Raw genomic sequence first — 27,888 nt, 5'->3', positions numbered from 1 at the left:
TTAAATTAATATGCATTTATTTATTTATTTATTTACAGGACAGGTATACATTTTCCTCCTCTTTCCAGCCCCACTTATGTGCCTCCCTGGTTCCTGCAGAGGAGGGACCGAGTCTGCATCTACACTCTGGAACGCTGAGATTTTTAGTTTTGTGAGCGCTTCCGCCACCTCTACAATAATTTGAAAATGTGTAGTTTAACTGTCTCTATGACAACTTGCAAATTTGTGGTGTGCAAATCTACAGATCTGCAGAATTTGCAAACCACAAATCCCAGGATGCCATAGGATGGAGCCCATGGACAGTTCAAGTGGTGCCAAACTGCATTAATTCTGTAGTGTAGATGCAGCCTGAGTGGAAATGGGGTGAACTTTGAGAGGGACGGGATTAGATATTCCTCATTTGCCCCCTTGTCAAGGGTGATTTTAAAGGAAGGGCTAAATTATGGGGTGAGACCCTCTGCAGAGGCTATGTAAGGTGTATGTCTCAAAGAAACAGTGCCCCTTTCTTTACTATTATAGGAGTTTTTGTGTGTCCTTTTTTCCCTGTTAGCCAAGGCTATTTTGGAACAGTAGTATCCACTCTTGGGGTGTTTGTTGTGCACTGAGTACAAAAGCAAAGAGAGAAGAAGGGAAGCATGTGTGTATGTAGCAGGGTCATATTATCCCTTCTTGCAATGCCAACACCACATTAAGGGCTCTTTGGAATCTGGATACTGTGGGAAGATTTAGCTGTTGTTGTTGCTGCATGCCTTCAAGTCATTTCTGACTTATGGCAACCCTAAAGCAAACCTGTCGTGGGGTTTTCTTGGCAAGATTTGTCCAGAGAGGGTTTGCCATTGCCATCCTCTGAGGCTGAGAGAGTGTGACTTGCCCAAAGTAAATCAGTGGGTTTCCAAGGCCAAGCCAGGATTTGAACCCTGGTCTCCAGAATCCTAGTCCAACACTCAAACCTCTATGTCACTATCCACTCCAAGTTTGAGAGAGGAAGTCTGGATTTCCAAATGTTCTCACACCTGCGATTCACTGACATCCTTTGGCCGCTGCCTCTGTCGCCGCCTCCGTTGCTGATGCCTGGACCTTGGGTGCAGCCTAGAGAGGCAGGAGAGACCCAGGTGCGAGATACGGTGCAGCTGGACTTGGACACAGAAGACTTCGCTGGTGGGGATGTCAGTGAAGAAGGCTCGGTCTTGGCAGGGAGGGTCCTCACCATCTGTGACCTCCAGGCTGTCCATGGCTGCCAAGATATCTTGTCGCTGGGCTTGGTTCTGCAGCCCTCGGATATCCAGGATGGCCGAAACGTGCTTCTTTCTAGGGGAGACAAAGATGGGGGTCTGTTACTGTTCTGCACAATAATAGATTTTGGTAGGAAGAAGATAAAGGGGTCAAGGCCCCATAGGTTAACGCCAGGTGCTACACACTTTGTTGTTGTGTGTCATATTTCCAACTTACGGCCACCCTAAGGCAAGTCTACCATGGAGTTTTCTTGGCAAGATTTGTTCAGAGGGGATTTGCCATTGCCTTCCTCTGAGGCTGAGGGTATGTGACTTGCCCAAGGTCTGAGAGACCTTGCTCCATGCTCTCTCATCCTTCAAGGCAGCTTCTCCAAGTGCTTTGCACTTCAAGCTTCCAGAATTCCTGGGCCATTGGACAAGCTAGCTGGAGCTTCTGGGAGCTGAAGTCCAAAATTACCCCAAACCAAAGTTTGGGAACCAGTGCTCCAAGGCAAGCGCCTGCAGGAGAAGGTGCTGGCCGAGGTGCGCATGCATCTTTGCGCCCAACATCGAAGGAGGTTTATTTAAAACCCTGCTGGTTCGGATGTCTTGTTAACTTCAGGAAGCTGGCGAGGGGCCCACGCAATCATCGGATCAAGCCCCCCATTGTGCCGGCTGCCCAGGCAGAGATGTATGGGAAGCGCATGGAGGCGCATGGCTAGTGCCTGGCTTAATGGGCCCTCTGAGGTGCCTTTTCCCAGCAGCAGAGGCCTGCGGTGCAGCGGAGGGGAAGTGGCCAGCTTTCTCAGAAGGCCTCGGCTAATTAGCCGGCTGTATCCGTCTCACGTCTCCCTCCAGCTCCATCTGAGCGATGCCTCCAGTTCCCGCGCATGGCTTCCTTCCATACACATTTCCTGGGCAAGGGCGGAAAACAATCAGGAGAAGGGTGGCAGCTTGCTTCAACCCCCATAGCCAGCCCACAAACACCCGCCAGATCACTTGCTGTGCCTTCTGCCCACGGTTTTGCAGCATCAGAGAGGGCCTGACCTAGGAGTTTATCACACGAAGGAGATCGTCGGGAGTTTATCCCATGAATATCCCAGAAAAATCGTGTAATTATGCATAACGGTGTCACACGACATCAGACAAAACTCACCATTAAAGTGGTCACAAAAGAAGCATTAATGTGCATCTTTTTACTTTCGGGATTTCAGCGACAATGCATTTCTGATATCGCTTTATTTGTGCAATTTTTTGTGATAATCATTGGCACAATTACTCGCCATTTCTGCTTCATTTGCCAGATGCTCTAAATGCGCTGTAATCTCTTTATCAAAAAAATCAATACAACAACAATATCAACAACAAACCAGCTTAGACCATTGGTCTGTTTAACCCATACTCCATCTACACTGCAAAATTAATGCAGTTTGACATCGCTTTAATTGCCATAGCTCCATCCTATGGAATCCTTGGATCTGCAGCTTGTTGTGGCACCAGACTCTCTGAAAAGGAAGGCTAAACATCTCAAAAATGCCACAATTCCATAGGACGGAACCATGGCTGCTAACCATGGTGCCCTCCCTTCAGCCACCCTCTGGGAGAAAGAGGCAGGCGAGCTCCACCAGGCCTGCCTGGAAGAAGCAGAGTCCTCCCTCCGGTCCATCTGGCTTGGTCCAGGCCTCAGAGGGAGAGAAGAATGCTGGACCTGATCCCCTCCCCGCTCACCATTCCCTTCTCCTTTTGTGTCGTGTCTTTTAGATTGTAAGCCTGCGGGCAGGGAACTGTCTGGTTAAAAATAATAATAAATGTAAGCCGCCCTAAGAGCCATTAGGGCTGAAGGGCGGGATATAAATACCTAAATAAATAAATAAATAAATAAATAAATAAATAAATCGGTACCAAACTGCATTAATTCTGCAGTGCAGGTGCAGCATGGGTTAAACAGACCATTAGTTTGTTGTTGTGTGGCTTTCAAGTCATTTCCAACTTATGGCAACCCTACCATGGTTTTTTTCTTGGCAAGATGTGTTCAGAGGGGTGGTTGCCTTTGCCTCCCTCTGAGGCTGAGAGAGTGTGACTTGACCAAAGTGGTACATCTCTTTTTACATCCCAAAACAGTTACTCTCCCTTTCTCCAAAGCCAGGAGGTGTTTCAAGTGTTCAGAAGATGGCTTAAACTCCCCTATATGGCTCGCAATACAATTCTTGTCCCGCTGCCAACATAAAATGGTCGTCCAGCAGGAAGTCGCTACCCAACCCACTTCCTGTCTGAAGCCCAGCCGCTTGTTTTTCTTCTGCTGGGTGTCTCTCTCCCTTTACTTTTTTAAATTTTTCAAGAAACAACAACCCCAAAAGGCTCCAGATAAAACAGGAAACGTCCGTCAGCCACACTTAACAGGCAATCTGTCGCCTCCAAAACAATTCCTAAGGATGCAATAAGCAGGAAGATGGAAAAGAAAACAAACAGACGAGACGCGATAAGGCCAAGCGCGCTTCGCCCTCCCCGAGTGACGCAGTCCTCGGCTGGTATCTGAATGGCGCTGCCAGGGCCGCATCCAAGGGAGGGTATTTATAACTCTCACCGTCCCCTTCGTCCTGGGAAACCGGCAGTGACACTTGGGGGCTTCCGAAAACCCCTCTGGCAGCGAGGAAGGAGGAGAACAACCGCTATGGTCCCCAGGGACTCTCTGGAGCATCACCTTCATTTGTGGGGAGGAAGATGATGCTCTGGTTCTCATGGCTCATCTCCGGGACGGAGATGCTGGAGCCAGTCCTCCAGTTCTGGTGGGTAAGAAAAGAAGGCCTCTGTGTGCAAATCTCTAGGTCGCCAAGCAGAGCAGCGGCTTGCTATACATTGCAGGGTTTGCAAAGAATCTCCAGAAGGTCTATGCAATGAGTTAGTGTCTTTTTTCCCCTTCCATTCCTCATGGCTCCAAGACTCACCCTCCGCTATGCTTTGCATTTATCTTCTGGCTTGAAGCAAGGAGCCTAGATTAAAGGTCCCTTATTCTCTCTCTGTGTTGTGAACCTTCGTCATTTCAGACTTAAAGCAACCCTAAGGCAAATCTATTGTGGGGCTTTCTTGGCAAACTTTAGAGGAGGTTTGCCACTGCCTTTCCCTGAGGCTGAGAGAGTGTGACTTGCCCAACATCACCCATTGGGCTTCATAGGCGAGCTGGGAATTGAACCCTGGTCTCCAGAGTCATAGCCCGACACTCAAACAACAACAACAACAACAACAACAACAACAACTATTATTATTATTATTATTATTCCAAAACCCAGAACAGTCCAGGTCGCAAGCATTTCAGCTAAGGATGACTGAACCAGTAAATAAATATAAATGTGTATCGAGGGCATATGACTACGCAACATGCTGTTTCCCATGTTCCCTGATTATGTCCCTGGATAGATGATGGTCCTTTGTTCAATTTTCCCTGGAAAAACCATCCTTACTAAGGTCTAGATGTCCTAATCGGACCAGTCTGCTTTTGTGGCCAAAGAGCTGAGTTTCCTCTTCCTAGGCCCCTGGTGTCCTCTGTATTTTCTCACCTGCTTCTTTCCAGTACTTGGAAAGGGCTGCTGTTTGTAAAATGCCGGTGAGTGCAGGACATGTCCCAGCATCCCCATTGAGCAAGGCTTCCACTACCAGCCCTCCAAGTAAGCTTGGGCTATATGCATCCACATTGGAGAGATAACCCGGTTTGGCACTGCTTCGACTGCCTTGTCTCAAGGCTATAGAATTCTGGGAGTTGGAGTATGCTGTGGGGTCCAGAGCGAAGCTCCACTCTGCTCTGGGCCCACAACAAACTCCAACTCCCAGAATTCCATAGCCATGATCCAAGGCAGTTAATGCAGTGCCAAACCAAGTTATTTCTCCAGTGTGGCTGCAGCCTTAGTTTCCCCACTCACTGCAAGTCAGGGAACTCTCTGGCCAGGAACCCCACTTCCATCTGGATGGCCGGCGTGTCTTCCAGCTCAATGATCCCCGCCAGGTGCGGCACGACCGAGTCCAGCCAGGACGAGTTGGATTCCTGCAAGGAAGGGAGGGAGACAGGGCTGAGTGTCAAGGAAGGGATGCTGGCAGGTTAAAGCGGGGACAGGAGTTAATTATAGACAACCCCTTGCTTGTCCTCACTGCAAACAGCAAAACCAACACACTGCGTTTGCGAGCAAACGCCAGGAAATGAACTTTTGCACATGCACACACACTGGGCGGGAGTCGCACATGACCTATGGAACTCCTTGCTGTGGGATGCGAAGGGGAGAAGTGGGTTTCAAAAATCTCCCTCTTTCTCGGGGGAATGCCAGGGTCCCAAGCCAATTGCAGTCCCAGCAGACCCATTGAAATAATTGGGTCTTTTATCATAGGGGCAGAATCCTGCCACCCTTGAAAATGTTCTTGCGCTACAATTCGCAGCATGCATTCTTTGCTTGTTAACCATGGTGGCTGGGGATGCTGGGACTTGCAAGCCAACAACACCCGGGGGGGGGGGATGTGTGTACATTCACAACACCTGCTTTCTCAACTGCATTGATTCCAATGGATCTGCCCCAACCTGAGCTTTTGCTTTGGGAGACCACTACTCCTAAAAAAAGACAAAAATAACAGCAAGCACAACAACTTTGACAAAGGTTCCCTCGGGGCAACTAAGTGCAAAAGGAATGTAAAGACAGGGACACAGCAAGGTTAGGCACTAGTACTTGGATGGGAGACCACCAAGGCATAACAGGTGCTACAGGCTAGATTTTCAGAGGAAGGAACTGGCAAAACGCGGCTCCCAAACTCACCAGCTGGATGAAGAATTCCTGCAGCTGCTTTGCCTCGCTCCGCAGCTTGTTGGCCATTTTGGTCCTCATTTTGGACGAGGTGCAAATGAGCCGGACTCGCATCAGGGGCCGGACGTACTCAATGAGCACCCGGCGGTGGACCTCCTTCACCAGCATCTGCTTTGCAAAAACCAAACAAACACAAAGCCACCGAGGGCAAGCTCAGAGACAGGAACAGGAGCCAGATTTGGAAGAAGAAGAAGGAGGAAGCACAACTGGAGGGCATGCATAAGCAGTTGTCTTTTCATCCCACTCTTGCCAGCAAGAAACCTATTCAGGGGTAGCCTTATTGGCCATGCAATGAAATACAGCAAATTCCAAAAACCACAAAGCAGTAATACTTTCACTGGGCCAACTCCAAAGCATAAAATACATGATGCGTGCTTTCGAAGCATCCCTCAAGATACCAGCCACAGATGCAGGCAAAACATGAGGAATAAACTCTTCTAGAACATGGCCACAGAGCATGAAAAACCCACGAAAAACTATGGATGGCGGCCACAAAAGCTTTCAACTTCACATCCCTGGTTTCTTCATCTGCTTCAGAGTTGATCCAATAAAGGTATCACTGCTTTGCAGATTTTGTATGTTGATGTATTTTTATCACCAGCTCAGCAAGGATCAAGTTACCACGTTTGTTCCCTTGTTCCTGTCCTTTCCACAATGACCTGGCATGTAAAAGAACAACCACCACAAAATGGCAATGGACACGTTCCCCTGGCGTGGCCACAGAATGACCACTCACCTGGTAGGGTTCCAGCTTCATCTTACTCAGCTTCTGGGCATGTTCCCTGAGGAGCGCCATGATGGTTGGGAAGGCTTCGGAGTTGTTGAGCCACTTCCTCTTCATCAGTTTGTGGAAATAGGGCTGTTTCAGAAGAAGAATAGAACGGGAAATAAGGTTCATAGGATGCTGCAGGATGCCATGTCAGACACAGAGCCATCTCTTGCCCCAAATGTCCATGTTTGGAGGAAGAGATGACAAGGGTCCTTCAAAATCTCACTCACAGAATGTTGCTTTAGAGGGAAGAAAACACCTTCTTGACAGTTTCTACTTCTCCAGTTTCTACCCAACAGATACTCTTACTCTTGATATTGCTACTGCACTGTGTCTCCAAGGAATTTAGGATGCTGCATGTGGTTCTCCTTGTGTCTATCATTAAAACAGCCCTGCAAAATGGATTAGTCTGAAATAGAGTAACTGCCCTACGGTCGTTCCATGAGTTTCTCAAATGAGTCCAATGCAGTTTTTTAGTTCCCTGGCTTTGTTGACAGGCTAACTACTGAATGCAAACATTATCTCAGTGATAATGTTATCTCTTGTAGCTGGACTGGTCCATTAACACCGCTACCTTATGCACTGAAGTATGATTCTACTGGTAATTTTGAAATTTTTAAAATACATTTTAAAAATCACCTTCCTTTTTTAAGTACCCAGCTTCTTGTACCTGGTCAATCGGTTGAGCAGGAGCTGGAGTTTCAAGACTCTTCCCAACAGAGGTTTTAAAAGGCCTCTGAGACTATGCGGCTGGAGTCTTTGCCTCGTGTGGTCCATGTGGCCCTGAGTCTTTCCCTCGTGTGGCCCATGTGGCCTGGTGAGCGTTCCATGTTTGGGAGCCCAGCTGTTGGGGCTGGGCCAAGAGGGCAGGCTCAGGGGATGTGGGTCCAGCTAGGCAATGGGGGCCAGCTCCTCGCATCCAAAACCCACCAAGGGCTGCAGATCCCATCTCTGTGTGAGTAGCTTAGGAAATGTGTGAGCTGGAGAATCTAGGCTTTTGTGATTTTTCTCTTTTGGCTTGCCTGAAATGAACGTCTTGTAACTATGCATTCTGTACCTGCAAGGCAGGGAGGTCTTACACAAATGATAACTTATTGTTCTATACTGTCTAGTTAGAATAAGTACTTTCTTTAAAAGTATCTGTACTCACTATATACGTGCCTTAGCTTGGATGCTGCTTGCTTAGGTTAGAAAGGGAAGGAACCTATAAGTCCTTAGCAAGTCCCAGTATGTTCTAAGGGGAATTCATTGTAGATTCATTGGATGGTGGCAGCTTGGCTAGAGGATCTCAAAGGGTCTCATTCAGCTCAGCAGGGAGTGGGACAGAGACCCAGGAGACTCTAGGGGAGATTAAAGGGATCTGCTGGGGGCTAAGGGCCAAGAACAGGGGTGCTGTATGGATACTTGGACCCCAGGGATCATCCCAATTACCTTGAGTTCTTGAAAGAGGTGATCCGCCAGCACTCTGTTGCACAGCCGGGTCACTTTGTCCAGAGAGGAGTTTGCCTGGCGCCTCCCTGCTTCACTTTCGGAGCGGCTGAACTTTGCCAAACGCTCTGCGTAGTCTCTGAAGGAGAGATGCTTGTCAAGAGGATTGTCGGCAAATGGATGGGAAACAGAAAGGCATTAAAAGCCAGGAAGGCTAGCTGGGATCTGATCTCCTTTCCCATTATGGGACAGCATGGTTGTCTTGCCCAACATCAGGGTGTCGCTAAGGGAGTGTGGGAGATGCAGACCATACTGGTGACACTCAAATGGGGTTTCACCCGGTGTGCTGGTGGGAAGGAGCTGCCTTCTTATGTGGAATATACTTCCAAGGCTCTCTATCTTGGAAGATGGGGACTCCTCAGGTAGACTAAGTCTTGGGAAGGACCTAGTCCACTTGTCCAGAGGCAGCAAGGAGACACAAGATTGAATCAGACTCTTTGCAACTTCAGTGCTCGCCATGTTTTGCAGGCAGACAGAACTCAAGTTCACGTGGACAAAAATTAAGCTAGGCTTGAACTGAGAGTACAGGAGTGGGGGCAGAATGGTTTGCAATGGGCACATGCAAGTGTGTACGTGTATGCGCCAAGAACACAAGCCCCATTGACTTGCCTGTGGTACCGGAGGCTGGGTATCGGAGACTCCTACCTGAACGCTGGGCAGCAGTTGACCAGCATGATGGTCCGGCCCATGTAGCTGTCGGTTGCCAGGCCACTCTCGGTTTGCCGCTCATGGAAAATTTCCACCTTTCTCTGGAAACTGGGATTGTGGGGGAGAGAGGGAGGAAAGGAAGGAGCCAGGCAGGGACAAAAAGCAGAATCAAATGAAGGTGACAAACACTGCCAAGCTGCAAACATCTCCCATTGAATGGCACCGTTTCATACCACAGTTTGACCAACAACCAGGAATTCTGGGAGCTGAAGTCCAAAACATCTGGAAGACCAAAGTCTGGAAACCACTGAGCTAGATGCAAGAAGACAAGAAATCTTGTTTCTTCTAGATCACTGATTCCCAAACTCTGCTCTTCCAAGTGTTTTATTATTATTATTATTATTATTAACCTTTATTTATGAAGCGCTGTAAATTTACACAGCGCTGTACATGCAATTTTTTTAGTTAGACGGTTCCCTGCCCTCAGGCTTACAATCTAAAAAGACATGACACAGAAGGAGAAGGGAGTGGTGACGGGAAAGGGTAAGAGGTCCAGCAGTTCCTCTCAGTTCAGTTGTTTTGGACTTTGGCCTCCAGAATCCCAGACCAGTGATTCTCAAACTCTGGTCCTCCAAGTGTTTTGGACTTCAGCTCACAGCAGCTTCATGCATCTTGGCCAATGGTTTGGGATTCTGGGAGCTGAAGTCCAAAACAACCGGAGGACTAGAGTTTGGGAATCACTGCAAGCCTAGATTCAAGGCATTAAGCCCAAGCTTTCCAGTGGGATAGCCCTGTTATGAAACTTTTCAACCTTCCTGTGGTTTCTAAAATAATCTCAGCATCCCCAGGGAGAGCGAACGGCATCTATTCAGATGACAAGGACGACAATAACAACACAGATATGCAGAGATTTCTCTGAAATAGGCACTTCAGGAAACAAGCTGGCTTAAAATAGCTGCTGGCTGGGCTTGGGCCGTCCAGCCCAGAGTCTCAGCCCCACACCGGGGCCTTTCCCAGTGGGTCCACCTTGCTGGTTTTTCCTTGCACAGCGGCTATTTTTGCAGCCAGAGGTAAACCCTGTTCTCAGAGGCCAGTTTAAAATGGAAAATGTGCACTGTTTTCCTTCAACCCTCCTTGACTTTCTGACCAAACCACTGTAGCTTTTGTCCCATGGGAAGGCAACTGCAGGCATGTTTCGCAGGCTTATTTGTAGCTCCCTTTGATTTATGTACTATCCTTCCTTTTAATGAAGAGTCTTTTTCCAAACATTGGCATGCATACGTCAAAACAACCATTGGCATATCTGAAATGGTTAAATGACTATATGTTTGAAAAGTGCCTTTGGGAGGACTACAATTCTCAGGATCCTTTACCTGGGTGAAGTATTCTGGGAGTGTAGTTCCCCAAAGGAAACCTTTCTAATAAGCCCTGCTAAATTGAAAGAGAACTGTATTTTTTAGACAGGGGTTTGCCCGGCAGATTAGTAAAGTTTGAGTCTCCCTTATCCAAAAAATATCCTAAAATCCAAAATTGTTTATATTTGAGTGGCTGAGACAGTGCTTTACGATGGTCCAGCGTTTGCACAACTTTCATGCACAAAATTATTTAAAATACCGTGTATAAAATTACTCTCAGGCTAACTGTATAAGGTATATGTGGGACATAAGTGAATTTCATGTTCAGACTTGGGCCCCATCTCAAAGGTGTCTCCGTCTTACCTCTGCAAGAATTCTGCAAGGCTGGTCAGGCAACAATGCGCCATCCTTCTCCCAAAGTCTTCCGTGATTTGGGGGGCTTTGTCCGCATGAGCCTTTAACACCTGAAAAGCAGGAGAAAGATTAAGTGTTTGCGGAAAAAGAGTCTTCGGAAGAGTCAGTCCCATTCCCTCCAACTGCCCTGGTTTGCAAGGAGAGCCCTGATTAACCCTCTGCCATCCCACTTTCTCAGCTGCTTTTCAAATGTCCCAGTTTCACTTTCTTCCTCCCAGTTTCCCTCTTTGTCCCCTGGCTACTTCCATCGCTGCAAACTGATTTCAAAGGGGGAAAAGGTTTGCACTCCATTAACTCAGCAGAAGGGGGAGAGAAGAAAAGGGGTGCATTCTTTCCTACCAGGTCCATTTTTCCCCATTGATAACCATAGTCATCTCAACCACATGAGCCCTGCTTTTCTAGGGAGAGATAAGCTAAAATGAGTCCCTGGCTTGGTACAAACCAGCCTCCTTATTTTTTACATGACCACCTGGGAGGAAAGGAAAAGCCAGTGGACTTGGATGCCCCATTGCTTCCAGGAGGCCAAAAGTTGGTCGTACCATGATGACTTTGCTGGAGAGGCCAAACTGGAAGTTGTCGCTCTCACTTTCTTGCGCCCATTTCTCTTCCTCCTTCTGTAGCTCTTGGTTCATGCCATCAATGATCTTGACCTAGAAGCAAGCAGCAAAAATATTAATCCCCTGCTGTCTCAACTTTTTCAGCTGCTTTTATAATATCCCAGTTTCTCTCTCCTCTGTTCACTTTCTCCCTTTGTCCACAGCTTCCTTCAATTGCTGCAAATTGGGATGAACACGCAAAAGCCATTTGCACTTAATTAAGTCAGTAGCTCTTTCTAATATAGGTTGAATCTCCCTTATCCTAAGCGCTAGTGAACCGAGGTATTTTGGATTTCAGATCTTTTTGGATTTCGGAATACCTTTATTTGCATATACATACAGAGTGTGGTCTCTTGGAGATGGGACTCAAGTCTAAAGACACAAAAATCCCTTATGCTTCATATACTCCTTATACACATAGCCTGAAAAGAATTTTATACATAGTATTTTAAAATAATTTTGTGCATGGAACGAAGTTTGTGTACACTGGACCATCAGAAAGCAAAGGGGTCGTTCTCTCAGCCGTCTATGAAAAAGGTTTTGGGTTTTGGAATATTTCAGATTTTGGAATTATGGCTAAAGGAGATTTAATCTATAATCTCATTAGGGTCCTCCGCTCCATTATTTAAAGGCTTTGCTAAACTCAGTACATAAACTCCAGTTTCTCTGATGAGGTTGGGGAAGTTTGCCAAGAATGAACAAAGTACGCAAGGTGTTTTGCTAGAGATAGCAACTACGAAGGACTTTCTCCTGTTTGCATGAAGAGGGAGCACATTTATTCATTTGAAACGTATTTTGCACCACCCTGCGTCGTTTTAAGGATGAATCCAGCATGAAGCTTTAACCCTTGTAAAAGAAACCCAATGATAAAAACAACAGATAAAACCCTAAAGGTGAACTGACCATGGGTCAAAGTGCCAAGGTAAACAAAAATGTTTTGCCTGGTTACAAAAGGATGGCAAAGTTGGCACCAGGTGAGTTCCCTTTTGGGGTTTGGTTCCAAAGCCAAGGGGCCATGGCTGAGGAAGTCCTGTTTCTCGTTGCCAAAATCCAATCATAACTCTGCTTGAAAGTCTCAGGACACAGGCTTCTGTCGGATGGGAGAGTTTTCAACAATTATAGGCGTGAAGATGGGGATTCTGACTTCCAGATGTTAACTATGTGCTTTAATTTGCTGTCGCATTTGGGGTCTCTGGAGTCTCACAAAGGGCCAATCCAGATAAGAAAAAGAAAGTCCCTGGAAGTACAGACACTTCCCAGTTGTTTTTGTTTTGATAATACCTGCCTAATCATGATTTTGCATCTATTAATGCAAAAATAATGCAGTTTGACATCAAGTGCAAAAATAATGTTGCTCTATCCTATGGAAACCTGGGATTTGTAGTTTTACAGGGTCTTTGGCCTTCTCTGCCAAAGAATGGTGATACCTCCCCAACTTACAAATCATGGCAGTTAAACTGGCATCAAACTGCATTATTTTCACAGTGTAGATGCACCCACAGTTAGATTTGTGATGATAGAAATATATTTTCTCCTTTATTGCATTTCCCTCCCTATTAATAAATACATTACAAGTTAGACCAGGAAGTCAAAACGTTATGATATCTTAATTTATTGGTCATAGTTAGTATCTGGTGTTTAATCTAATTTAGCGTTTTACTATGGTGTGTTAATTGCAGTTTTATTCAAACATTATCATACAGGTCCTTGTTTTTCCTCTTCTTCTTTTTAACCCTCTTTGCCTTTGTAATTTCTTTTGTGTTTGTTTCCGAATACTTGGTATGATTTGTATTCCTGCATTGTTTAAGTTCAAAATTAATTTTAAAAATAATGATTAAAACAAATCAGGGACTTTCTGGTTTTCCCAGTTGAAGAGGAAGTCATTAAAGTCGCAAGTCTGCTTCCGCAGCACACTTTGCTTTTTGCTCTTACCTTCACGGCTGCAATGCAATCCTCTTCCAGACTAAACTGGGTCTCCGGAGACAATAATGGGCCCAGATCATGGCCCTTAACCAGCGATGAAATCTCTGCCCGTCCTAAAACCTCTCTGTGTGATGGAAAAACAGAGACAGAGATATTGCATGAGAGAGGGATCCCTTGGGCAGAAGCTTCTGTTGGTGGCTGCATCTGCACTGCAGAAATAATACATTTTCACACCACTTTAACTGCCATTTCTATGAAGTCCTGGGATTTGTACTTTCTTGTGGCACCAGAGCTCTCTGACAGAGAACACTATGTGTCTCAGAAAACTACAAATCCCTCTGGTCTACCAGGTGCTTAGGTTGGTTACCAGTAATTAACAGTGCATCTGAGTTGTAGAAATAATAGCTGCCTTGAGTCCCTATGCCAGGAGGAAAGCGGGATATGAATAAGTAGAATAGTAGTAGTAGTAGAAATAAATGCAATTTGACACTACTTGAACTGCCATGGCTCCCCCCATAGAACCCAGAATGTGTAGTTTTGTGAGGCACCAGCCCTCTTGGGCAGAGATGACAAAATACCCTTTAAAACTACAAACTGCGGGATTCGATAGAATTTAGCTACAGCACTTGAACTGCATTATTTCTACAGTCCAGATGCACCCCTAGTTCCACCTGCCACAGGTTCCTCTTTGGAGACAGACAGTTGATGCACATATGCCAATGTCCTATGTCTGGTTACACTGGCTGCATTGCAAAAATAATCCATTTTGGGGCCGCTTTAACTGCCATGGCTCAATGCTATGAAATTCTGGGGATTGTAGTTTTGTGAGACAGTTAGCTTTCTCTGTCAGAGAGCTCTGGTGCCACCACAAGCTATAATTCCCAGGATTCCATAGCATTGAGCCATGGCAATTAAAGCAGTATCAGCCTGGATTATTTCTGCCATGCGGATGCAGCCGAAGAAGCATGCATTTACATTTCTATGATTGCTTTTAGCTTGTATTTTGCAATACAAGTTATTTTTCTTGAATGTCCTACATTTTTGCAGTGCCTTGCCCACCTTTGTGGTTAGGACAGACCAGCCAGGGCTGGGTAAATGGATGACAGATGGGCAGAAGGCCAGTCTTCTGGATTCATGGAGGGGTGGGACAAGGTGACCCCAAGGTTCCCTTCCCACTCTACAATCCAGGGAGTCAATGGCTGACTCGTTTACCTTTGGTAGATGTTGCTGTTCCAGTCCAGGACAAAGTAGAGCTCAGAGATGGTCAAGGTCTTCTGGACCACTTCGGCCAAGTGTTCGGCCAAGCCCCGATGGTAGCTGCAAAGGTAGACACCAAAAGCCTCATACTCTTTTGGGTAGGCATGGAGCAGGTGGAACTTGACGGTGCACAAGTCCTCCAGGGCACACTTGGCCAACCTGTCCATCTGGGTGGCGAGGGGACCGGCCCTGCCTTCCACACACCGGCTCAGCCGCTGCTTGACCAATTCGTTCACCGCCTCCGCCCAACGCTTCTTCATGGACCGAGGACGGGGTCCGGATCTGGCCGCCGCATCCTTCTGGGCCTCCATCCACTTGCGGTCTGTGTCCTCCTCCTGGTCAATGACACGCACCATGAGCTCCAGGGGCAGGTAGGTGCTCTTGGCTGCCAGGGACTCCGCCAGGACTGACCAGAGCTCCTTCTGGAGGGCTTCATAGAGCAAACCCACGTCTTTGGCCTTCCGGCACCCGTCATTTCGGCATTCGTTGCTGCTGCCGAGGCTGCTGCCATTCTCCGAATTCTGTGTCTGCCCGTCCTCTTGGCACTCTGCTTCCAGCTCAATGATGTGTTCGTCGGCCACCAGCAGATCCCGTTGCTGGATGAGGCTCAGGATTTCCAGAACTGAGAGCAGAAGAGGAAAGAGATATATTTTTTAAAGTTTTGGGGTGACAGATACAGGGCTGGGGAGTTACAATGAGAGGTGACACAATGGGTTTTGCTGTTCTTGTTGTTGTGTGCTTCCAAGTCATTTTTGATTTAAGGCAAGCCTAAGGTGAACCTATCATGGGGTTTTCTTAGTGTGTTTCTTTGGAGGAGGTTTGTCTGTGGCTGAGAGAGTGGGACATGCCCAAAGTCACTCAGTGGGTTTCCATAGCCAAGCCAGGATTCGAATGCTGGTCTCCAGAGTTGTAGTTCAAGACCACTATGCCACCCAGGCTCACTGACATGATGGCATGTGCCTTCAAATGGTCTGGCAACCCCATAAATTTCATAGGGTTTCCCTTAGCAAGCAATCCTTGGAGGTGGCTTTGCTAGTTCCTTCAGCCCTGGTTAGTTACCTGGATGCAAGACCTCCAACAGATCTCAAGCGCTGTGGGCTTTATTTCAGAGGAAGGAAATGGGAAAAGCACTTCTGAGGATTCCTTGCCTAAGAAAACCCTAAGAAGTTTTTGGGGTTGTCACCAGACCCATCTGACCTGGGAAGATAAGCAGGGTCAGCCCTGGTTATTACTTGAATGGGAGACCACCAAAAAATCCCAGGTACTTGAGGCTGCATTTCAGAGGAAGGAAATGGCAAAACCATCTCTGAGGATTTCTTGCCTAAGACAACTGTATGACATTAAAGGCCTCAACATAAGTTCACAGGAGACATGAAGGCGCGCACACACACACATTCAGCTGCCTAGGTGCTTTACAATAACCAAACATAAAAACTCTTATGGTGCAAAATAAAACACAAAACCTTAAAAGGAAAAGCACCATAAAATGCAAAAAACCAAACATTGTTTACCTGCAATTCATCAGGAGGTTAATGAGTGTAATAAGTTTGTGGTGTAATAAGTAATAGCATCTAATTCCTTCCAAAGGTGACCGACTGTCACCTTTGGACATTTAAATGGCATTTTAGAGAGGCACTTTGATGGAAATGTTTAAGCCATTTTCTTAGCCTCTTTTGCTCTCTTACGAAGGCAAGCAAAAATAATAAAAGGTAAGGAACACAGAGAAATGGAAAGAGGTACAAATCTTTCCCTTCTCAGTCATCTCAGGCAAAAGCAAACTGCTGTAGCTTCTCTGTCCTTATTCATTCCTAACTTTTGCTATGACCACACTCTGATGTTGCTCAGCCACATATGTCCACATTTTCATTTTGCAAAGTGTGTACCTTGTGTTGCAAAATGGGGGATAAAGGGAACTGCACCAGCCCTGTTGGTTCTCCCGCATCTGTCACAGCTTAAAACTGCTTTTAGTAATGCTCTCCTTGAGCAACAATCTGGCATCGATCTTGACTATATATATGTCTGGTACCCTTTTTGCGTCTGCCTCCAGTCCATTTCCCTTTCTGCCTGCCAAGTTCCACTTTTCATCTTGATCCACTCAGACATATCTTGGCTTTGGACCTTCATGCAGTGAATTACTTGGTTTTGGACAGCTCCTTCCTGCACCTTAGCGCCTTGAACCTCAACCCAAGATCTCCTGGAGACCCCTGGCCTGGGAGGGCCTCCTTCCTGGATCTGCCCAGCCCTGACCCACACTCTCCCAGACTGAACCCTCTGCTCTTGCTATTAACTGCCATCAAGCCAACTTGGACTCAATGAAAGACTTTAGAGACTAACTGAGCAAAAGAAGTTGAAGCATGAACTTTCACAGACTTGGTCTACCTCCTCAGATACATGGAGTGAAATGATGCCCAGGAAGGACTCTTCTCATTAGACACTATGAATATCTATGGAAATGCAGAGTCAAGTCACCTCATCATCATACCCATACATTTTGCATTTCCATAGGTATTCATTGTTGTTGTTGATGTTGTGTGCCTTGAAGTCATTTCCAACTTATGATAACCCAAAGTGAACCTGTCATAGGGTTTTCTTGGCAAGATTTGTTCAGAGGAGGATTGCCATTGCCTTCTCCTAAGGCTGAGAGGGTGTGACTTGCCCAAGGGCGCCCAGTTGGGTTCATGGCTGAGCTGGGAATTGAACTCTGGCCTCCAGAGTCACGGTCCAATGCTCAAACCACTGCGCCACACTGGTATTTACACAATCTGATTATAAATGCCCTTGTTGGGCATCATTTTACTCCATACATCTGATGAAGTAGCTGAAGTCTAGCAAACTTTCTTCTACAATGCCTTTTAGTCTCAAAAGTGCCACAAGATCCCTTTGCAGACTGATATTCCAGACTAATATGGTGATGTATCTGAGACCAAGTTGTGATTTTAAGGGGGAAATAATGCTTGCCTACAGAGAGCCGAAATGATGGCAGAACTTCTGGACTGTTTGGGATGGAATTCCTCGAGTTATTATCCAGTGACAACATGCTGACTCTCTGCACAGACAATGCTCCCTTGTTCCTTAAGCCAAGTCACGGGGCAGCTCACATCCTCAGGACTGTGACCATCCCTAGTTCTTCCACAATGTCACCTTGCAACCTTTCCCAAACTTATATCCCAAGTGTTTTCTTAGTGCTTCCTGCTTCTGCACTGCCAACGTCAGTTCCTGCCTAATGCACTCAGGTTAATATTTAAAAGGTTAAATGAGCTTGCTTGGAATATTCACCTTCTGGCTAGGAAGTCCAAAGGCATGGGGATATTCCATGCTACCGTCATACCAGATGATGCTCTCAGAAATGTTTGGGGAAAGATGGAGAGAGCTGGGGAAAGTTACTTGGCCATTTCATGAGAGCACATACCCCTCCTGCTGTCCCACTTTGGCAAGGACAGTCCCTATTAACCCTCTGCCTTCTTACTTTTTCAGCTGCTTCTAAAATGTCCCAGTTTCTCTCGCCTCCTCCCACTTTCCCCCTTTTTACCCTCAGCTTGCTTCCATTGCGGCAAACTGAGTTCAAAGTGCAAAAGTAGTTTGCACTCTGTTTACTCCACAGAGGAAAGAAGAAAAGGGGCAGAATATTGCCCTTTCCAGGAGGCTCAGGCAAAAGCCTCAGGAATAGATTGGGCTGCTGTAGAAATTAAAGGCTTGGGTCTACTTGCTGCTGATGGTTGGTGGACCGGTGCAACTGTCCGTGTCTGGGGTTGTTCCACTCTATCCACTTTGTTTGCATTTCCTGAAGGGGTCCAGACACCATTTGGCAATGGGAGAGGTCTCCAGGAGTTCATCATGGTATGCCAGGACACTATTGCCATTTCTGGGCAGGTTGACCAGGTCATTCCCAGACCCTTTTGTCTCTGGAAGTCCTGGTCTACCTGCAGAGAGGTGCAATGGTACCCTCAACATTGGAAGGAAGACATCCCCTTCTGAGTTGTCATTCAGTGTGGTCTGAACCCCCCGCACTCCCCTAGTGATGCCTCTGGGGCAGACTGAATCTCCCTTGGGAGTGAGTTTGGAAGCCAAGGAACGGCCACCAAGAAAGCCCTCATATATGTCCTCACCAGCCAAGCCTCTCTCCCCAGCTAGCCTGCTCAAGTCAATGTACAAATGACGAACAGACTGGCTGATGAATCTGGATGCAAGGGTGCCAACAGGACAGCACACGCACCCACCCATCGTGGCATCTGAAAATAACTTCCAGAACTGGGAAGAAGATGGCACAAATAGCCATTTCCATTTTGCAGCCTTCAGCATCTCCCCCCAGAGACCACTGATGGAGCCACCCCCAAGCCTGACCTAGTGTTAAAAGTCACTTCCTAAATCTCCCTGTAAATGGTGCAGAGAGGAAATGCCATCGGACAAAACGACGCATTCTTCAGACATGAAATCTTGTCCTGCCTTATCACCAGGCTTCAGTCTGGGGAGGGGGGTTAGTGGAGTGGCTCTGGTTTAATCCTCAGATGGAATCAAACTCTAAAAATGTGGCTACCGTCATCCAAAGATCAGGTGGCCACTGCCTGGAAAAGTGGTTTTGTTGCTGTTGTTGTTTGGGAGAACAGTTTTCAGAACTCTTCATCTAGCATGGCCATTGCTCAAGCTGGTAGGGGGATTCTGGGAGATACAGTCCCCCAAACTGTAAAGTTTCCCAGCTTTGTACCCTTCCACTCTTTTAGCCATCACTCATTAATGGCGTGTCATTACTGCAAAAATAATGTTGTTTGAGACCACTTGAGCTGCCATGGCTCCATCTTACAGAATCCTGGGATTTGTAGTTCTGTGAGGCACTAGCGCTCTAAAGACCTGATAAAACTGCAAATCCAGGGCTTAAATTGGTATCTTAAATTGGTATCAAACAGCATTATTTCTACAGTGCAGATGCTCCCAATGTGGTCAATAAATTTGGAGGGAGGGAGGGTTGTTTGTTTCTTAGGTAGTCTGTTTTCCCTAAAATGAGAATGGGGAGTTTCGACTCTCCAGTTGTGGAATGATAACCACCATCATCCCTGAGGGGCTCACCATATTGGAGCCAGATTGATGCAGTGTTCCATTTTGGATTAGGACTTTAAGAGACCAGGGTTCGACTCTCCCTCTTCTCGGCCATGGAGACCCATTTGGTGACGTTGGGCAAGATGCACAGCAATGGCAAGCCCTCTCTGAAGAAACGTGCCAAGAAAACCCTGTGATAGGTTTGCCTTAGGGTCGCCATACATCGAAAATGACTTGAAGGTGCACAATAACAACAGGCAAATGTTACAACCTATTTCTGCAAAATGGCAGATGTTTGGGGAGCAATGGTGTCACCCCACTTTAAGGTGTCACCGTGTGCGGTCCATGTCCCCCATTCCCCGTAATGACGCCCTTGCCAGCGCTGGAAGGCAGACAGGGCTGACATGCGGAGCAAAAGTTGTGGGTTATTGTTTTGCATAAGACCTTTTTATAAATACTATGGGTGTGGATGGGTGTCGGAGTTCTTTAATCTAAGGTGATGAGGCTATCGTTGGCCAATTGTTCCAGGCGCTGAAAAACTTGGAGAGAGGAAGGAAAGCACTTTCCAGGCTTCTGAACCAAAGTTGAATGAGAGCTGTGCATGTTTCTCCTTTCTCCCCAGAACTCTTAGTAGAGAGGCCTTTTCCTTCCCTCCGGCCGCATTCTCCAGCAGCAAGGTCAATGGGCCAGTTTTCTTTACAGAGGCTCCTGCAATCAGGAGGGGCAATCAGGCTGGAACAATAAGCCAAGGACAAAACAAAAAACCCTCCAAAAAGCCCATAAGCGAAAAAAATCCTCATTAGATTTTTCTCTGGACATAACCTGAGTAAACAGGCCGCCTTAGAGGTCAACGAAAGCCAGGACTCTGGTTCAGTCCTTTGGGAAAGAAGACTTTGCAAGGAGCCAAGGCTTTCAGTAAGCAAAGCACCAATTTCAACCTCTTCATCAAGCATTTGATGACAGCAGAGCTCATTATGAAGGAATGGACAAGAACAGAACAAGCCAGACAGTGCACCATCGTTGGTTGCGCTTCTGACTTAAGGAGCCCCTAAGGTGCTGCGATTGTGGGGTTTTCTTGGAAAGATTTGTTCGGAGGCAGTTTGCCGTTGCTTTCCTCTGAGGCTGAGAGTGCATGACTTGAACAGGGTGACCAAATGTCCTCCTTTACCAGGACATTTCAACCTTCTGCCCAGAATGTCCTCCATTTTGAGCATCTCTAAGAAGCACGAATTCATATTTGTACTACTATTTTTACCTTCTTTTTTTTTCTGCTAATGTCCTGCCTTTTTCTTGAATGTTCTACATTTTGCGGCAACTTGCCCTCCTTTGTGGTTAGGACATCTGATCATCCTGTACATTAGAGATTCCCAAACATTTGTTCTCCAGGTGTTTTGGACTTCATCTCCTAAAAGCCCTAGCTAGCTTGGCCAACAGTCAGGAATCCTGGAAGTCCAAAACATCCGGAGAACCAAAGTTTGGGGACCACTGCTGTACATGAACAACCACAAGTTGTAGTTATGATGGCAAGCAGTCCATCTGCTACTGATCAGAACTTGGGAAAGTGACTTTTCTGGACTAGAAACACCAAGGGGAGCTGCAGTCCCCAAAAGTGAGAGGAACTCACCCCAGCTCTGCTCCAGGTGAAGACCGGTTCCAGACTTACCTGAGAGAGGCTCCTTGGGCTTGACTTCCACCTCTTCCATGACGGGTGCTGGCTCCGAAGCCACCTCCGCCTGGTTGAGCTTCTCCACCAGGGAGGCCCTGCGCACTTTGGCCCCCAGCCCGATTTTGAGGAAACGCTTCATGGTGTCCGCTCCGCCGTTCTCCTTCTCGGCCAGCCCGCAGTCCGAACTGTAGAGGCTCTCCTTGCGGCGCCCGTTGAAACGCTGGAGGAGGCTGAAGTCCTCTGAACAGCGGCGCGATTTCCTCTTCTCGGTGGACCTCAGGCCCAGGTTGCCGTCCGTCAAAGGGGTCATCATCCGTCCCAAGAAGGACCTCCGGTCCCACCCTTTCTCCCCACTGGTTGGGGACTTCTTCTCCACGCTCTTCTTGCCTTTCCCTATGCGGAAGGGAGACAAACCCACCAGCCTCTCCAGGGTTGCTCTGCGCCGGTAGTGCTCTTCGGGGCTGCCGTTGAAAAGGCCGCGCTCAAAATCCTCTTGGCCACCTTCCGGGGAAGGGTTCCTGCTGTCGGGGGAGACGTTCCCAAGGAAAGAGTCTCTCTCATTCTCTTCGAGGTCTTCCGCAAAGGGGTTGGTACTCTGGCTCTCTTTTTCCAGAATCAGCGCCCCGCTCCTGCTGGCAGCATCTCCGTTGGCCATCTTAAGCTTGCGGGGGTTTTTAAGGACCGGCATGGCGGCTCTTGTTCTGCAGGACCTGGGAAAGCAATGGACAAGAGTGGTCAGGCAGTGATGTGTAGGAGCATTACAGGAAGATAGGTTGCTTTGCAAGATCTTATTTTTCAGAACTCAACAAAACCATAGTCAAATTGGCAGAAATGTTGGGACTACTGCAATCCTTCAGCCTTTAACTAGCTGGAGTAGAAAAATGTTCACCCCATGTGCAGCACTGTTCAATATGCATTAGTTATTGAATGTGTTTTGGATGGTTTTAAATCAATGTTTTCAATTGGACTGGCTGTTCAATAGCTTTATAAACTTACTACATACGGTTTCAGACGCTTTGTTTTATCTTATAGACAGCTTTTGTGAGAAAGGCAGGATATAACCTAAACAAGAAAACAAATAAAACTAAACTTTGGAAGGGTCAGGGCCCCTATCTTTCTATGGCTGCTGTCCAAAACCACTTTAAGGCCTCCTGCCTGAAAACAAGATGTTCTTATAAGGTTGAAGAACATCTAACCACCATCCGCAGGCAATGCTTCCTGAGGGGACAAAACCAGTTTTGTATCTGGGATCGCCAAGGCAAAGGTTGCTTCAAGGAGACCCAGTCAAAGGTTTAGTGCTCCTGGCCCCCATCTATTGCCAACTTCATACTGAAAACTGCTTTTTGCATCTGTTCTCTGTTTCAGCAATGCCTTTTGAAGCACCAGAGAAAGAAGGTTGTTGTTTGACACACGTAATGCATACCCTCCAATATTTCACAGATGAAAACAAAGACAGGTGAGAGCAAGCAATGTCTGAAATACAATAATAGCTCAGTCACAAGATTCCAACTGCTACCTCAAAGTTAATTCAACCGGTCAGTCTTTTCATGCAAAGCATTTAACTTAAGTTTAAATACCAATTTATCACAAACCCAAGAGTCTAAATGTCCCCTTCCAGCATGGTCTAGCGCTCCAAAGGTTGGACTAAGACTCCAAGAGACCAGGGTTCAAATCCCCGCTCAGCCACTTGGTCAAGTCCCACTCTCTTAGCCTCAGGGCAAGGCAATGGCAAACCTCCTCTGAACCAATCTTTCCAAGAAAACCCCAGGATAGGGTCACTTTAAGGTTGCCATAAGTCAGAAATGACTTGACAGCACACAACAATAATAGCAACAACAACAATAGTTGCATCGGCTTTATCCTATTAACTTTCCTCTTTCTGCATGGGCTGAAGAGACTTGCTAGGTCCCTACTGACAATATTAAAATGATTTAAAACTATATTTTAAAAGAGAAAATACCATTCGAAGAGAAAAAGCTAAACCCCAAATAAGAGTTGCACACTGGGGATCAGGGGGGTTCAGAGGGGATTCTTTGAAGGAGCTGGCAAAATCTCAGGAACAAACTCTTCTAGAATATGGCCACATAACCCAAAAAACCCACAAACAAGTGTGGATGCCGGCCACAAAAGCCTTCGACTTCACATTGTTCAGAGGAGGTTTGCCATTGCCTTCTTCTGCAGGTGAGAAAGTGTGCCTTGCCCAAGGTTACCCAGTGTGCATGTGTGAACTTTTCTTAAAGCTTAAACCATGCATCATCATACTACACCTTGGGAGCAGAAAGTTCCTTCTGGAAAGACCTTAAAGCAAAGCCCAAGCCTACCTGAGGACTCTCCATCCTTCCTTCCAGTGCAAGAGGAGACCCCAGCTCTGCGCACCAGATACACTGGTGGCGCACAGGCAGAAAGTGCTCCAAAGGGCAGCTGGGACAGCAGCAGCAGCAGGCTCTTTACCTGTCAGACTCAGACCCTCCTCTTTCCCATGTGACTGCTTTCCTTTTAACTTGCCTTCCAGGAAGGGAGCCAGCAGTCAATCCCTACAAAAGCCAGGAATAAAGAGAAGGCAGTAGCATTTCAACATATCCCCATCTGATCCAGCAGTTCCTGGCATTTAAAAGCAAAGGGGTCAAAGAGGCCCAGGTTGGTGGGAAGGGCATTGCCCCTCCAAAAGGAGCACCCTGACTCCCAATGAAATTTCCCTTTTATCCCTAGATTTCTAGCCATACAGATCCTCTCCCTTCAGTAACAACAAAACCAGCCAAATCAGATGCGCATCTATGGGGAATGGGACAAAAGGAGGGCATGGACCCTTCCTCCAAATAAGGGTTCCAACCTATTTTACACTCCAAATTTCTAAGCACCTAAATACTCCTATTTAAGGTACCAGATCCCATCTGACTGGGGGAGCTAAGCAGGGTCAGCCCTGGTTGGTCCTTGGATGGGAGACCGCCAGCAAATACCAGGGAGACTGCTAGATTTTAAGGAAGGAAGGGGCCAAAGGACCTCTGAGGATTTCTTGCCTTAAATAACCTATGAAATTCATAGCAACAAAAGAGCACTCTTTGAGATGCTCCAAGGTCAAGCCTTTCCAAATATCCCAAAGGGAGCAGATCCCATCTGATCTTGGGTCCATCCTGATTAGTATTTGGATGGGAGACCACCAAGGAATCCCAGGCGCTGGAGGCTCTGTTTTAATGGAAGGAACTGGCAAAACCACCTCTGGCTATCCCTTGCCTAAGGAAACCTTGTGCAATTAATGGGGCTGCCATAAGATGACAGGTGACTTAAAGATACTCAACGCACACAAGCACATCCTTTCCCTCATAGCAGCCAGTGGTGGTTCATGGAGGGTTTTACAAGGGGCACCTCACCCCAAAATGGTGGAATAAACCCCCTCCCATTTGTTCCTGAGACATCCATGCAATGAAATGTCTCTGGGGAGCCCAAAGCAGGCCAACCTCCCCACTGCAACTATCAACTGGCATTCAGAAGCAGAGTGCCACTTTTCCGTCTCCTTCCTGGATTTGTCTAATCCTTTTGCTAAGGTTTCCTTAAGCCAATGGCTGTCACTAGATCTTGTGCCGGGGAGTCATATAAATTCCAGACATTGCACTCAAGGGAAGACGCAAGAGTGTCTTGGGGTCTTTGCTGTTGCCATCCAGGACTCTGTGGCAGATGTGAAATTTGGGTCTGAACCACCCTGGCCTAGTTCTTACTCTTGCATGTTTCCTCTTCTGCATGTCCCATATATGCATACTATAATGCGCATACCCTAATGGGAGACCCTGTTTGTTCTTATGTTTGGTGGGCGATAGGAAGCTGGCCTTGGCTGCCTGGAAGTAGCAAGGGCTGGGCCTCTCCTTCCAGCAATTCCGATAATCCAAGGCACCCTGAGTCATAGTAGCTCCACGCTGGATAGAAGAGGTTGCAAGGAAATTACACACACCAGGATGGAGAGGAAGGAAGCAGCATTTGTGTGTGTGTATGTGAGTGTACATGCACGCAAACAGCCCCTATAATGTATAAGCAACACCCAAGGTAGGGTCAGGCTATCCTACTATCGTAACTTACTCTGTCCATACGTCTTTGCCACTTTGGGTAGTAATTTTTCCTTTTTGCAACCAGTCACTTCCAAGCAGCTTGTGTGCAAGAGGTCAAGCATTTCTACCATTCCTGCATATATATATATATATATATATATATATATATCCCCCTTAATCCCAGATGTAGGAACTGGTTGCATCTCCAGGAACCAACTCTGTGCACATTCAGACGAACTTGCAGCAAAAACAACGCAGAATCTGCAGCATTTTTAAAGCATTACCCTAACAAACCCGAGGCCTTTCTATCACTTTCCATTACTGTGAATCATAATAGAATTGTGGGAACTGGGAAGGGGCCCCCCAACGGTCATCCAGTCTGACCAACTGCTAATGCAGGAACCCACATCTCAAGTATTCCTGTCCAATGGCCACCCAACTTCTATTTGATCTTTTTGGAAAAGCGGTATATAAATAAAATTTATTATTATTATTATTATTTGAAATAATGAAGTGGACCCCACTTCGCTCCAAAGGTAGTCTTTTCCCGTTCTCACCATCAGGAAGTACTTCCTAATGCGTAGTTGAAATGCCCTTCTTTGTCATTTATATTCACTGATTTGGGTCCCAGACTTTAGAATAGAAGAAAGTATCAAACAGCTGAGCTCTGGATGATCCAGGTTGACATTAAATCCTACAAGATGCTTAGTTTGGACCTTAATCATCTTGAACTGCTCTTTTTCTCCTTTAGTGTTTGAACAGTGCTATCTCAATGTCCTAAAGGCAGCATCTCATCCCATCTGATCCTGGAAGCTAAGCAAAGCCATCCTGGATAGCGCTTGGATGGGAGACCACCAACGCATACCAGATACTGGAGGCTCTATTTCAGAAGAAGGAACAGGTAAAAACACCTCTGAGTATCCCTTATCTTGAAATATCCTCTGGGATTTGTGGGTCGCCATAAATTGACAGAATACTTGAAGCACATATAGACACACATCTGTGCACCAGGTAGTGTCGCAAGGGAGCGCGTTCCCTGTGATGTTACATAACTTGTAATATAGTTTGTGTTTATGTACAGTAAAGTCCATCAGGGTATGTACGAAAGGAGATGGACAGCTGCGGAGAGAGGGATGTTGGAAGGCGATAGGAGGTCGTGCTGGAAAGAGATAGCAACTGGGGGTTGAGTAAAATAGATGTGAGTTTGTGTGATAAGAGAGAGAGAGAGAGAGAGATGGTTTATATGTGGACCAGAAGTTAATAATAATAATAATATATATATATATATATATTATTTTTTTTCTGCCTCTCCCTGCAGATCGAGGCGGGATTACAGCAATAAAACAATTCCATATAAAATACAATCGTTAAGTAGTAGGCAAGCATGTAAACAGGATATTTATTATTATTGTTATTGTTATTATTATTATTATTATTATTATTATTATTATTTTGAGAGAACCAAAATCCTTGCTTTCTTCACTTCTGCTCTATTGGAACCAGATTTGTGTCTGGGAAAGCAAATAAATGTGCAATGGGACATCTGAACACTTAAAAGCATGCCCTGCATCCTTGCCCAGGAGAAAATAGGGGCACGGTTGTAAAACTTATGACCAACGGCTGCCCAAAGGCAAGGGAGACTGTCTTTGGTTTGCTGGATTCCCACCATCTCCTCCTTCGTCTGATTTGCAAAACCAAAAGGTGAGTCGTCTTGCAATTTAGCAACATTTAATTCCCTCCAATGAAGGGCATTTTATTTAATTTAATAAAACTTAACACACTGGAAAAAGAATTATTGCATTATCAGTGGATCAAAACAACAGAGCTGAGCAGTTGGTGTGGGTTCCAGGGGACTGGTTTGTTGCATGTTGTGTCTCTCAGCATGTGTTTAGTTATGTGTAGACTAGAAGAAGCAAAATGCATCAACTGCACACTTTTGCACACCAACACCAATACATGACACCTTATAAAGAATTGCAAAAACTCACCCCAATGGAGTTTGTGCAAAGCAAAACTGGACACACAATGAATGTGCAAAAACAATGTTCCTTTGAGCACCTTCCAGGTAAAGCCACAGAGGGCAGCCGGAAAACCTCTCTGGAAGGACCAAAGAACAGAGTACTACTCTTTGTCCAAGAATACTGAGCACTGACCCTTCTCATAAGACACCTTCCAAATATTTAAGCACGGCTATCATGTCACCCTTTAACCTTCTCCAGGCTAAACATCCCAAGAGCCCTAAGTCATTCCTCATAGGGCTTGGTGGCTTCTAACACTTGCACCGTTTTGGTCACCCTCTTCTGGACACACTCCACATCCTTCTCATATGGCAGCCTTTCCATATGACACCCTTTCAAAGATTTGAACATGGTTTTCGTATCTCCTCTCAACCTTCCCTTCCCCAGGCTAAGCACCCCCAGCTCCCCAAGCTGCTCCGACCTTTGGATCTGCTGGGGACCAGCAGTGATGCTCTCAGTCCATGCTCCGCTTGCAGGATGCCACAAGGGCTGAGGTCTCTCCAGCAGCTCTGCAATCCTTTGGCCACTAGGCTTCAGGCAGAGAGAGGATGCTGAGAAGGAGAAGAAGGGGAGTTCTTCTTTCAGAGGAGGCCCCTCCCAGGATCCAAGCTGGAAAAGGGATGAAACTTGTCAG

General features: G+C 46.5%; 1 protein-coding gene across 2 annotated transcripts; it reads right to left on the bottom strand.

Annotated features, from left to right (window-relative positions):
* Window positions 1-27,843, bottom strand: EXOC3L2 (exocyst complex component 3 like 2). 2 transcript variants are annotated; one of them, XM_089478717.1, is made up of 12 exons: window positions 27,676-27,843; window positions 21,197-21,909; window positions 14,458-15,124; window positions 13,255-13,369; window positions 11,266-11,376; window positions 10,676-10,776; window positions 8,955-9,065; window positions 8,253-8,388; window positions 6,789-6,911; window positions 6,005-6,160; window positions 5,126-5,247; window positions 1-1,308 (listed from the first exon to the last, which is right to left on the bottom strand). In XM_089478717.1, the coding sequence occupies exons 2-12, from the start codon at window positions 21,885-21,887 to the stop codon at window positions 1,008-1,010; spliced, it is 2,634 nt and encodes an 877-aa protein (XP_089334843.1). In that variant the 5' UTR covers window positions 21,888-21,909; window positions 27,676-27,843; the 3' UTR covers window positions 1-1,007. The 2 variants fall into 2 exon arrangements, with proteins under 2 accessions (XP_089334843.1, XP_089334844.1); XM_089478718.1 differs by lacking the exon at window positions 27,676-27,843 and adding an exon at window positions 23,521-23,656.
* Window positions 27,844-27,888: the final 45 nt, after the last annotated feature.

The sequence above is a fragment of the Sceloporus occidentalis genome, unplaced genomic scaffold, assembly GCF_023333645.1.
Source record: "Sceloporus occidentalis isolate IW3139 unplaced genomic scaffold, rSceOcc1.0.p SCAF_13, whole genome shotgun sequence".
Classification (NCBI taxonomy): domain Eukaryota; kingdom Metazoa; phylum Chordata; class Lepidosauria; order Squamata; family Phrynosomatidae; genus Sceloporus; species Sceloporus occidentalis.
This window is presented reverse-complemented; position numbering and strand designations above follow the sequence as displayed.

Excerpts from the sequence above, each read along its gene's own strand:
- EXOC3L2 (XM_089478717.1), bottom strand. The coding sequence starts at position 21,887 with ATGCCGGTCCTTAAAAACCCCCGCAAGCTTAAGATGGCCAACGGAGAT. Across the intron at positions 11,377-13,254 it reads ATTGCATTGCAGCCGTGAAG|GTCAAGATCATTGATGGCAT; the intron begins GTAAGAGCAAAA and ends GCTTGCTTCTAG. Across the intron at positions 8,389-8,954 it reads AACTGCTGCCCAGCGTTCAG|AGACTACGCAGAGCGTTTGG; the intron begins GTAGGAGTCTCC and ends TCTCTCCTTCAG.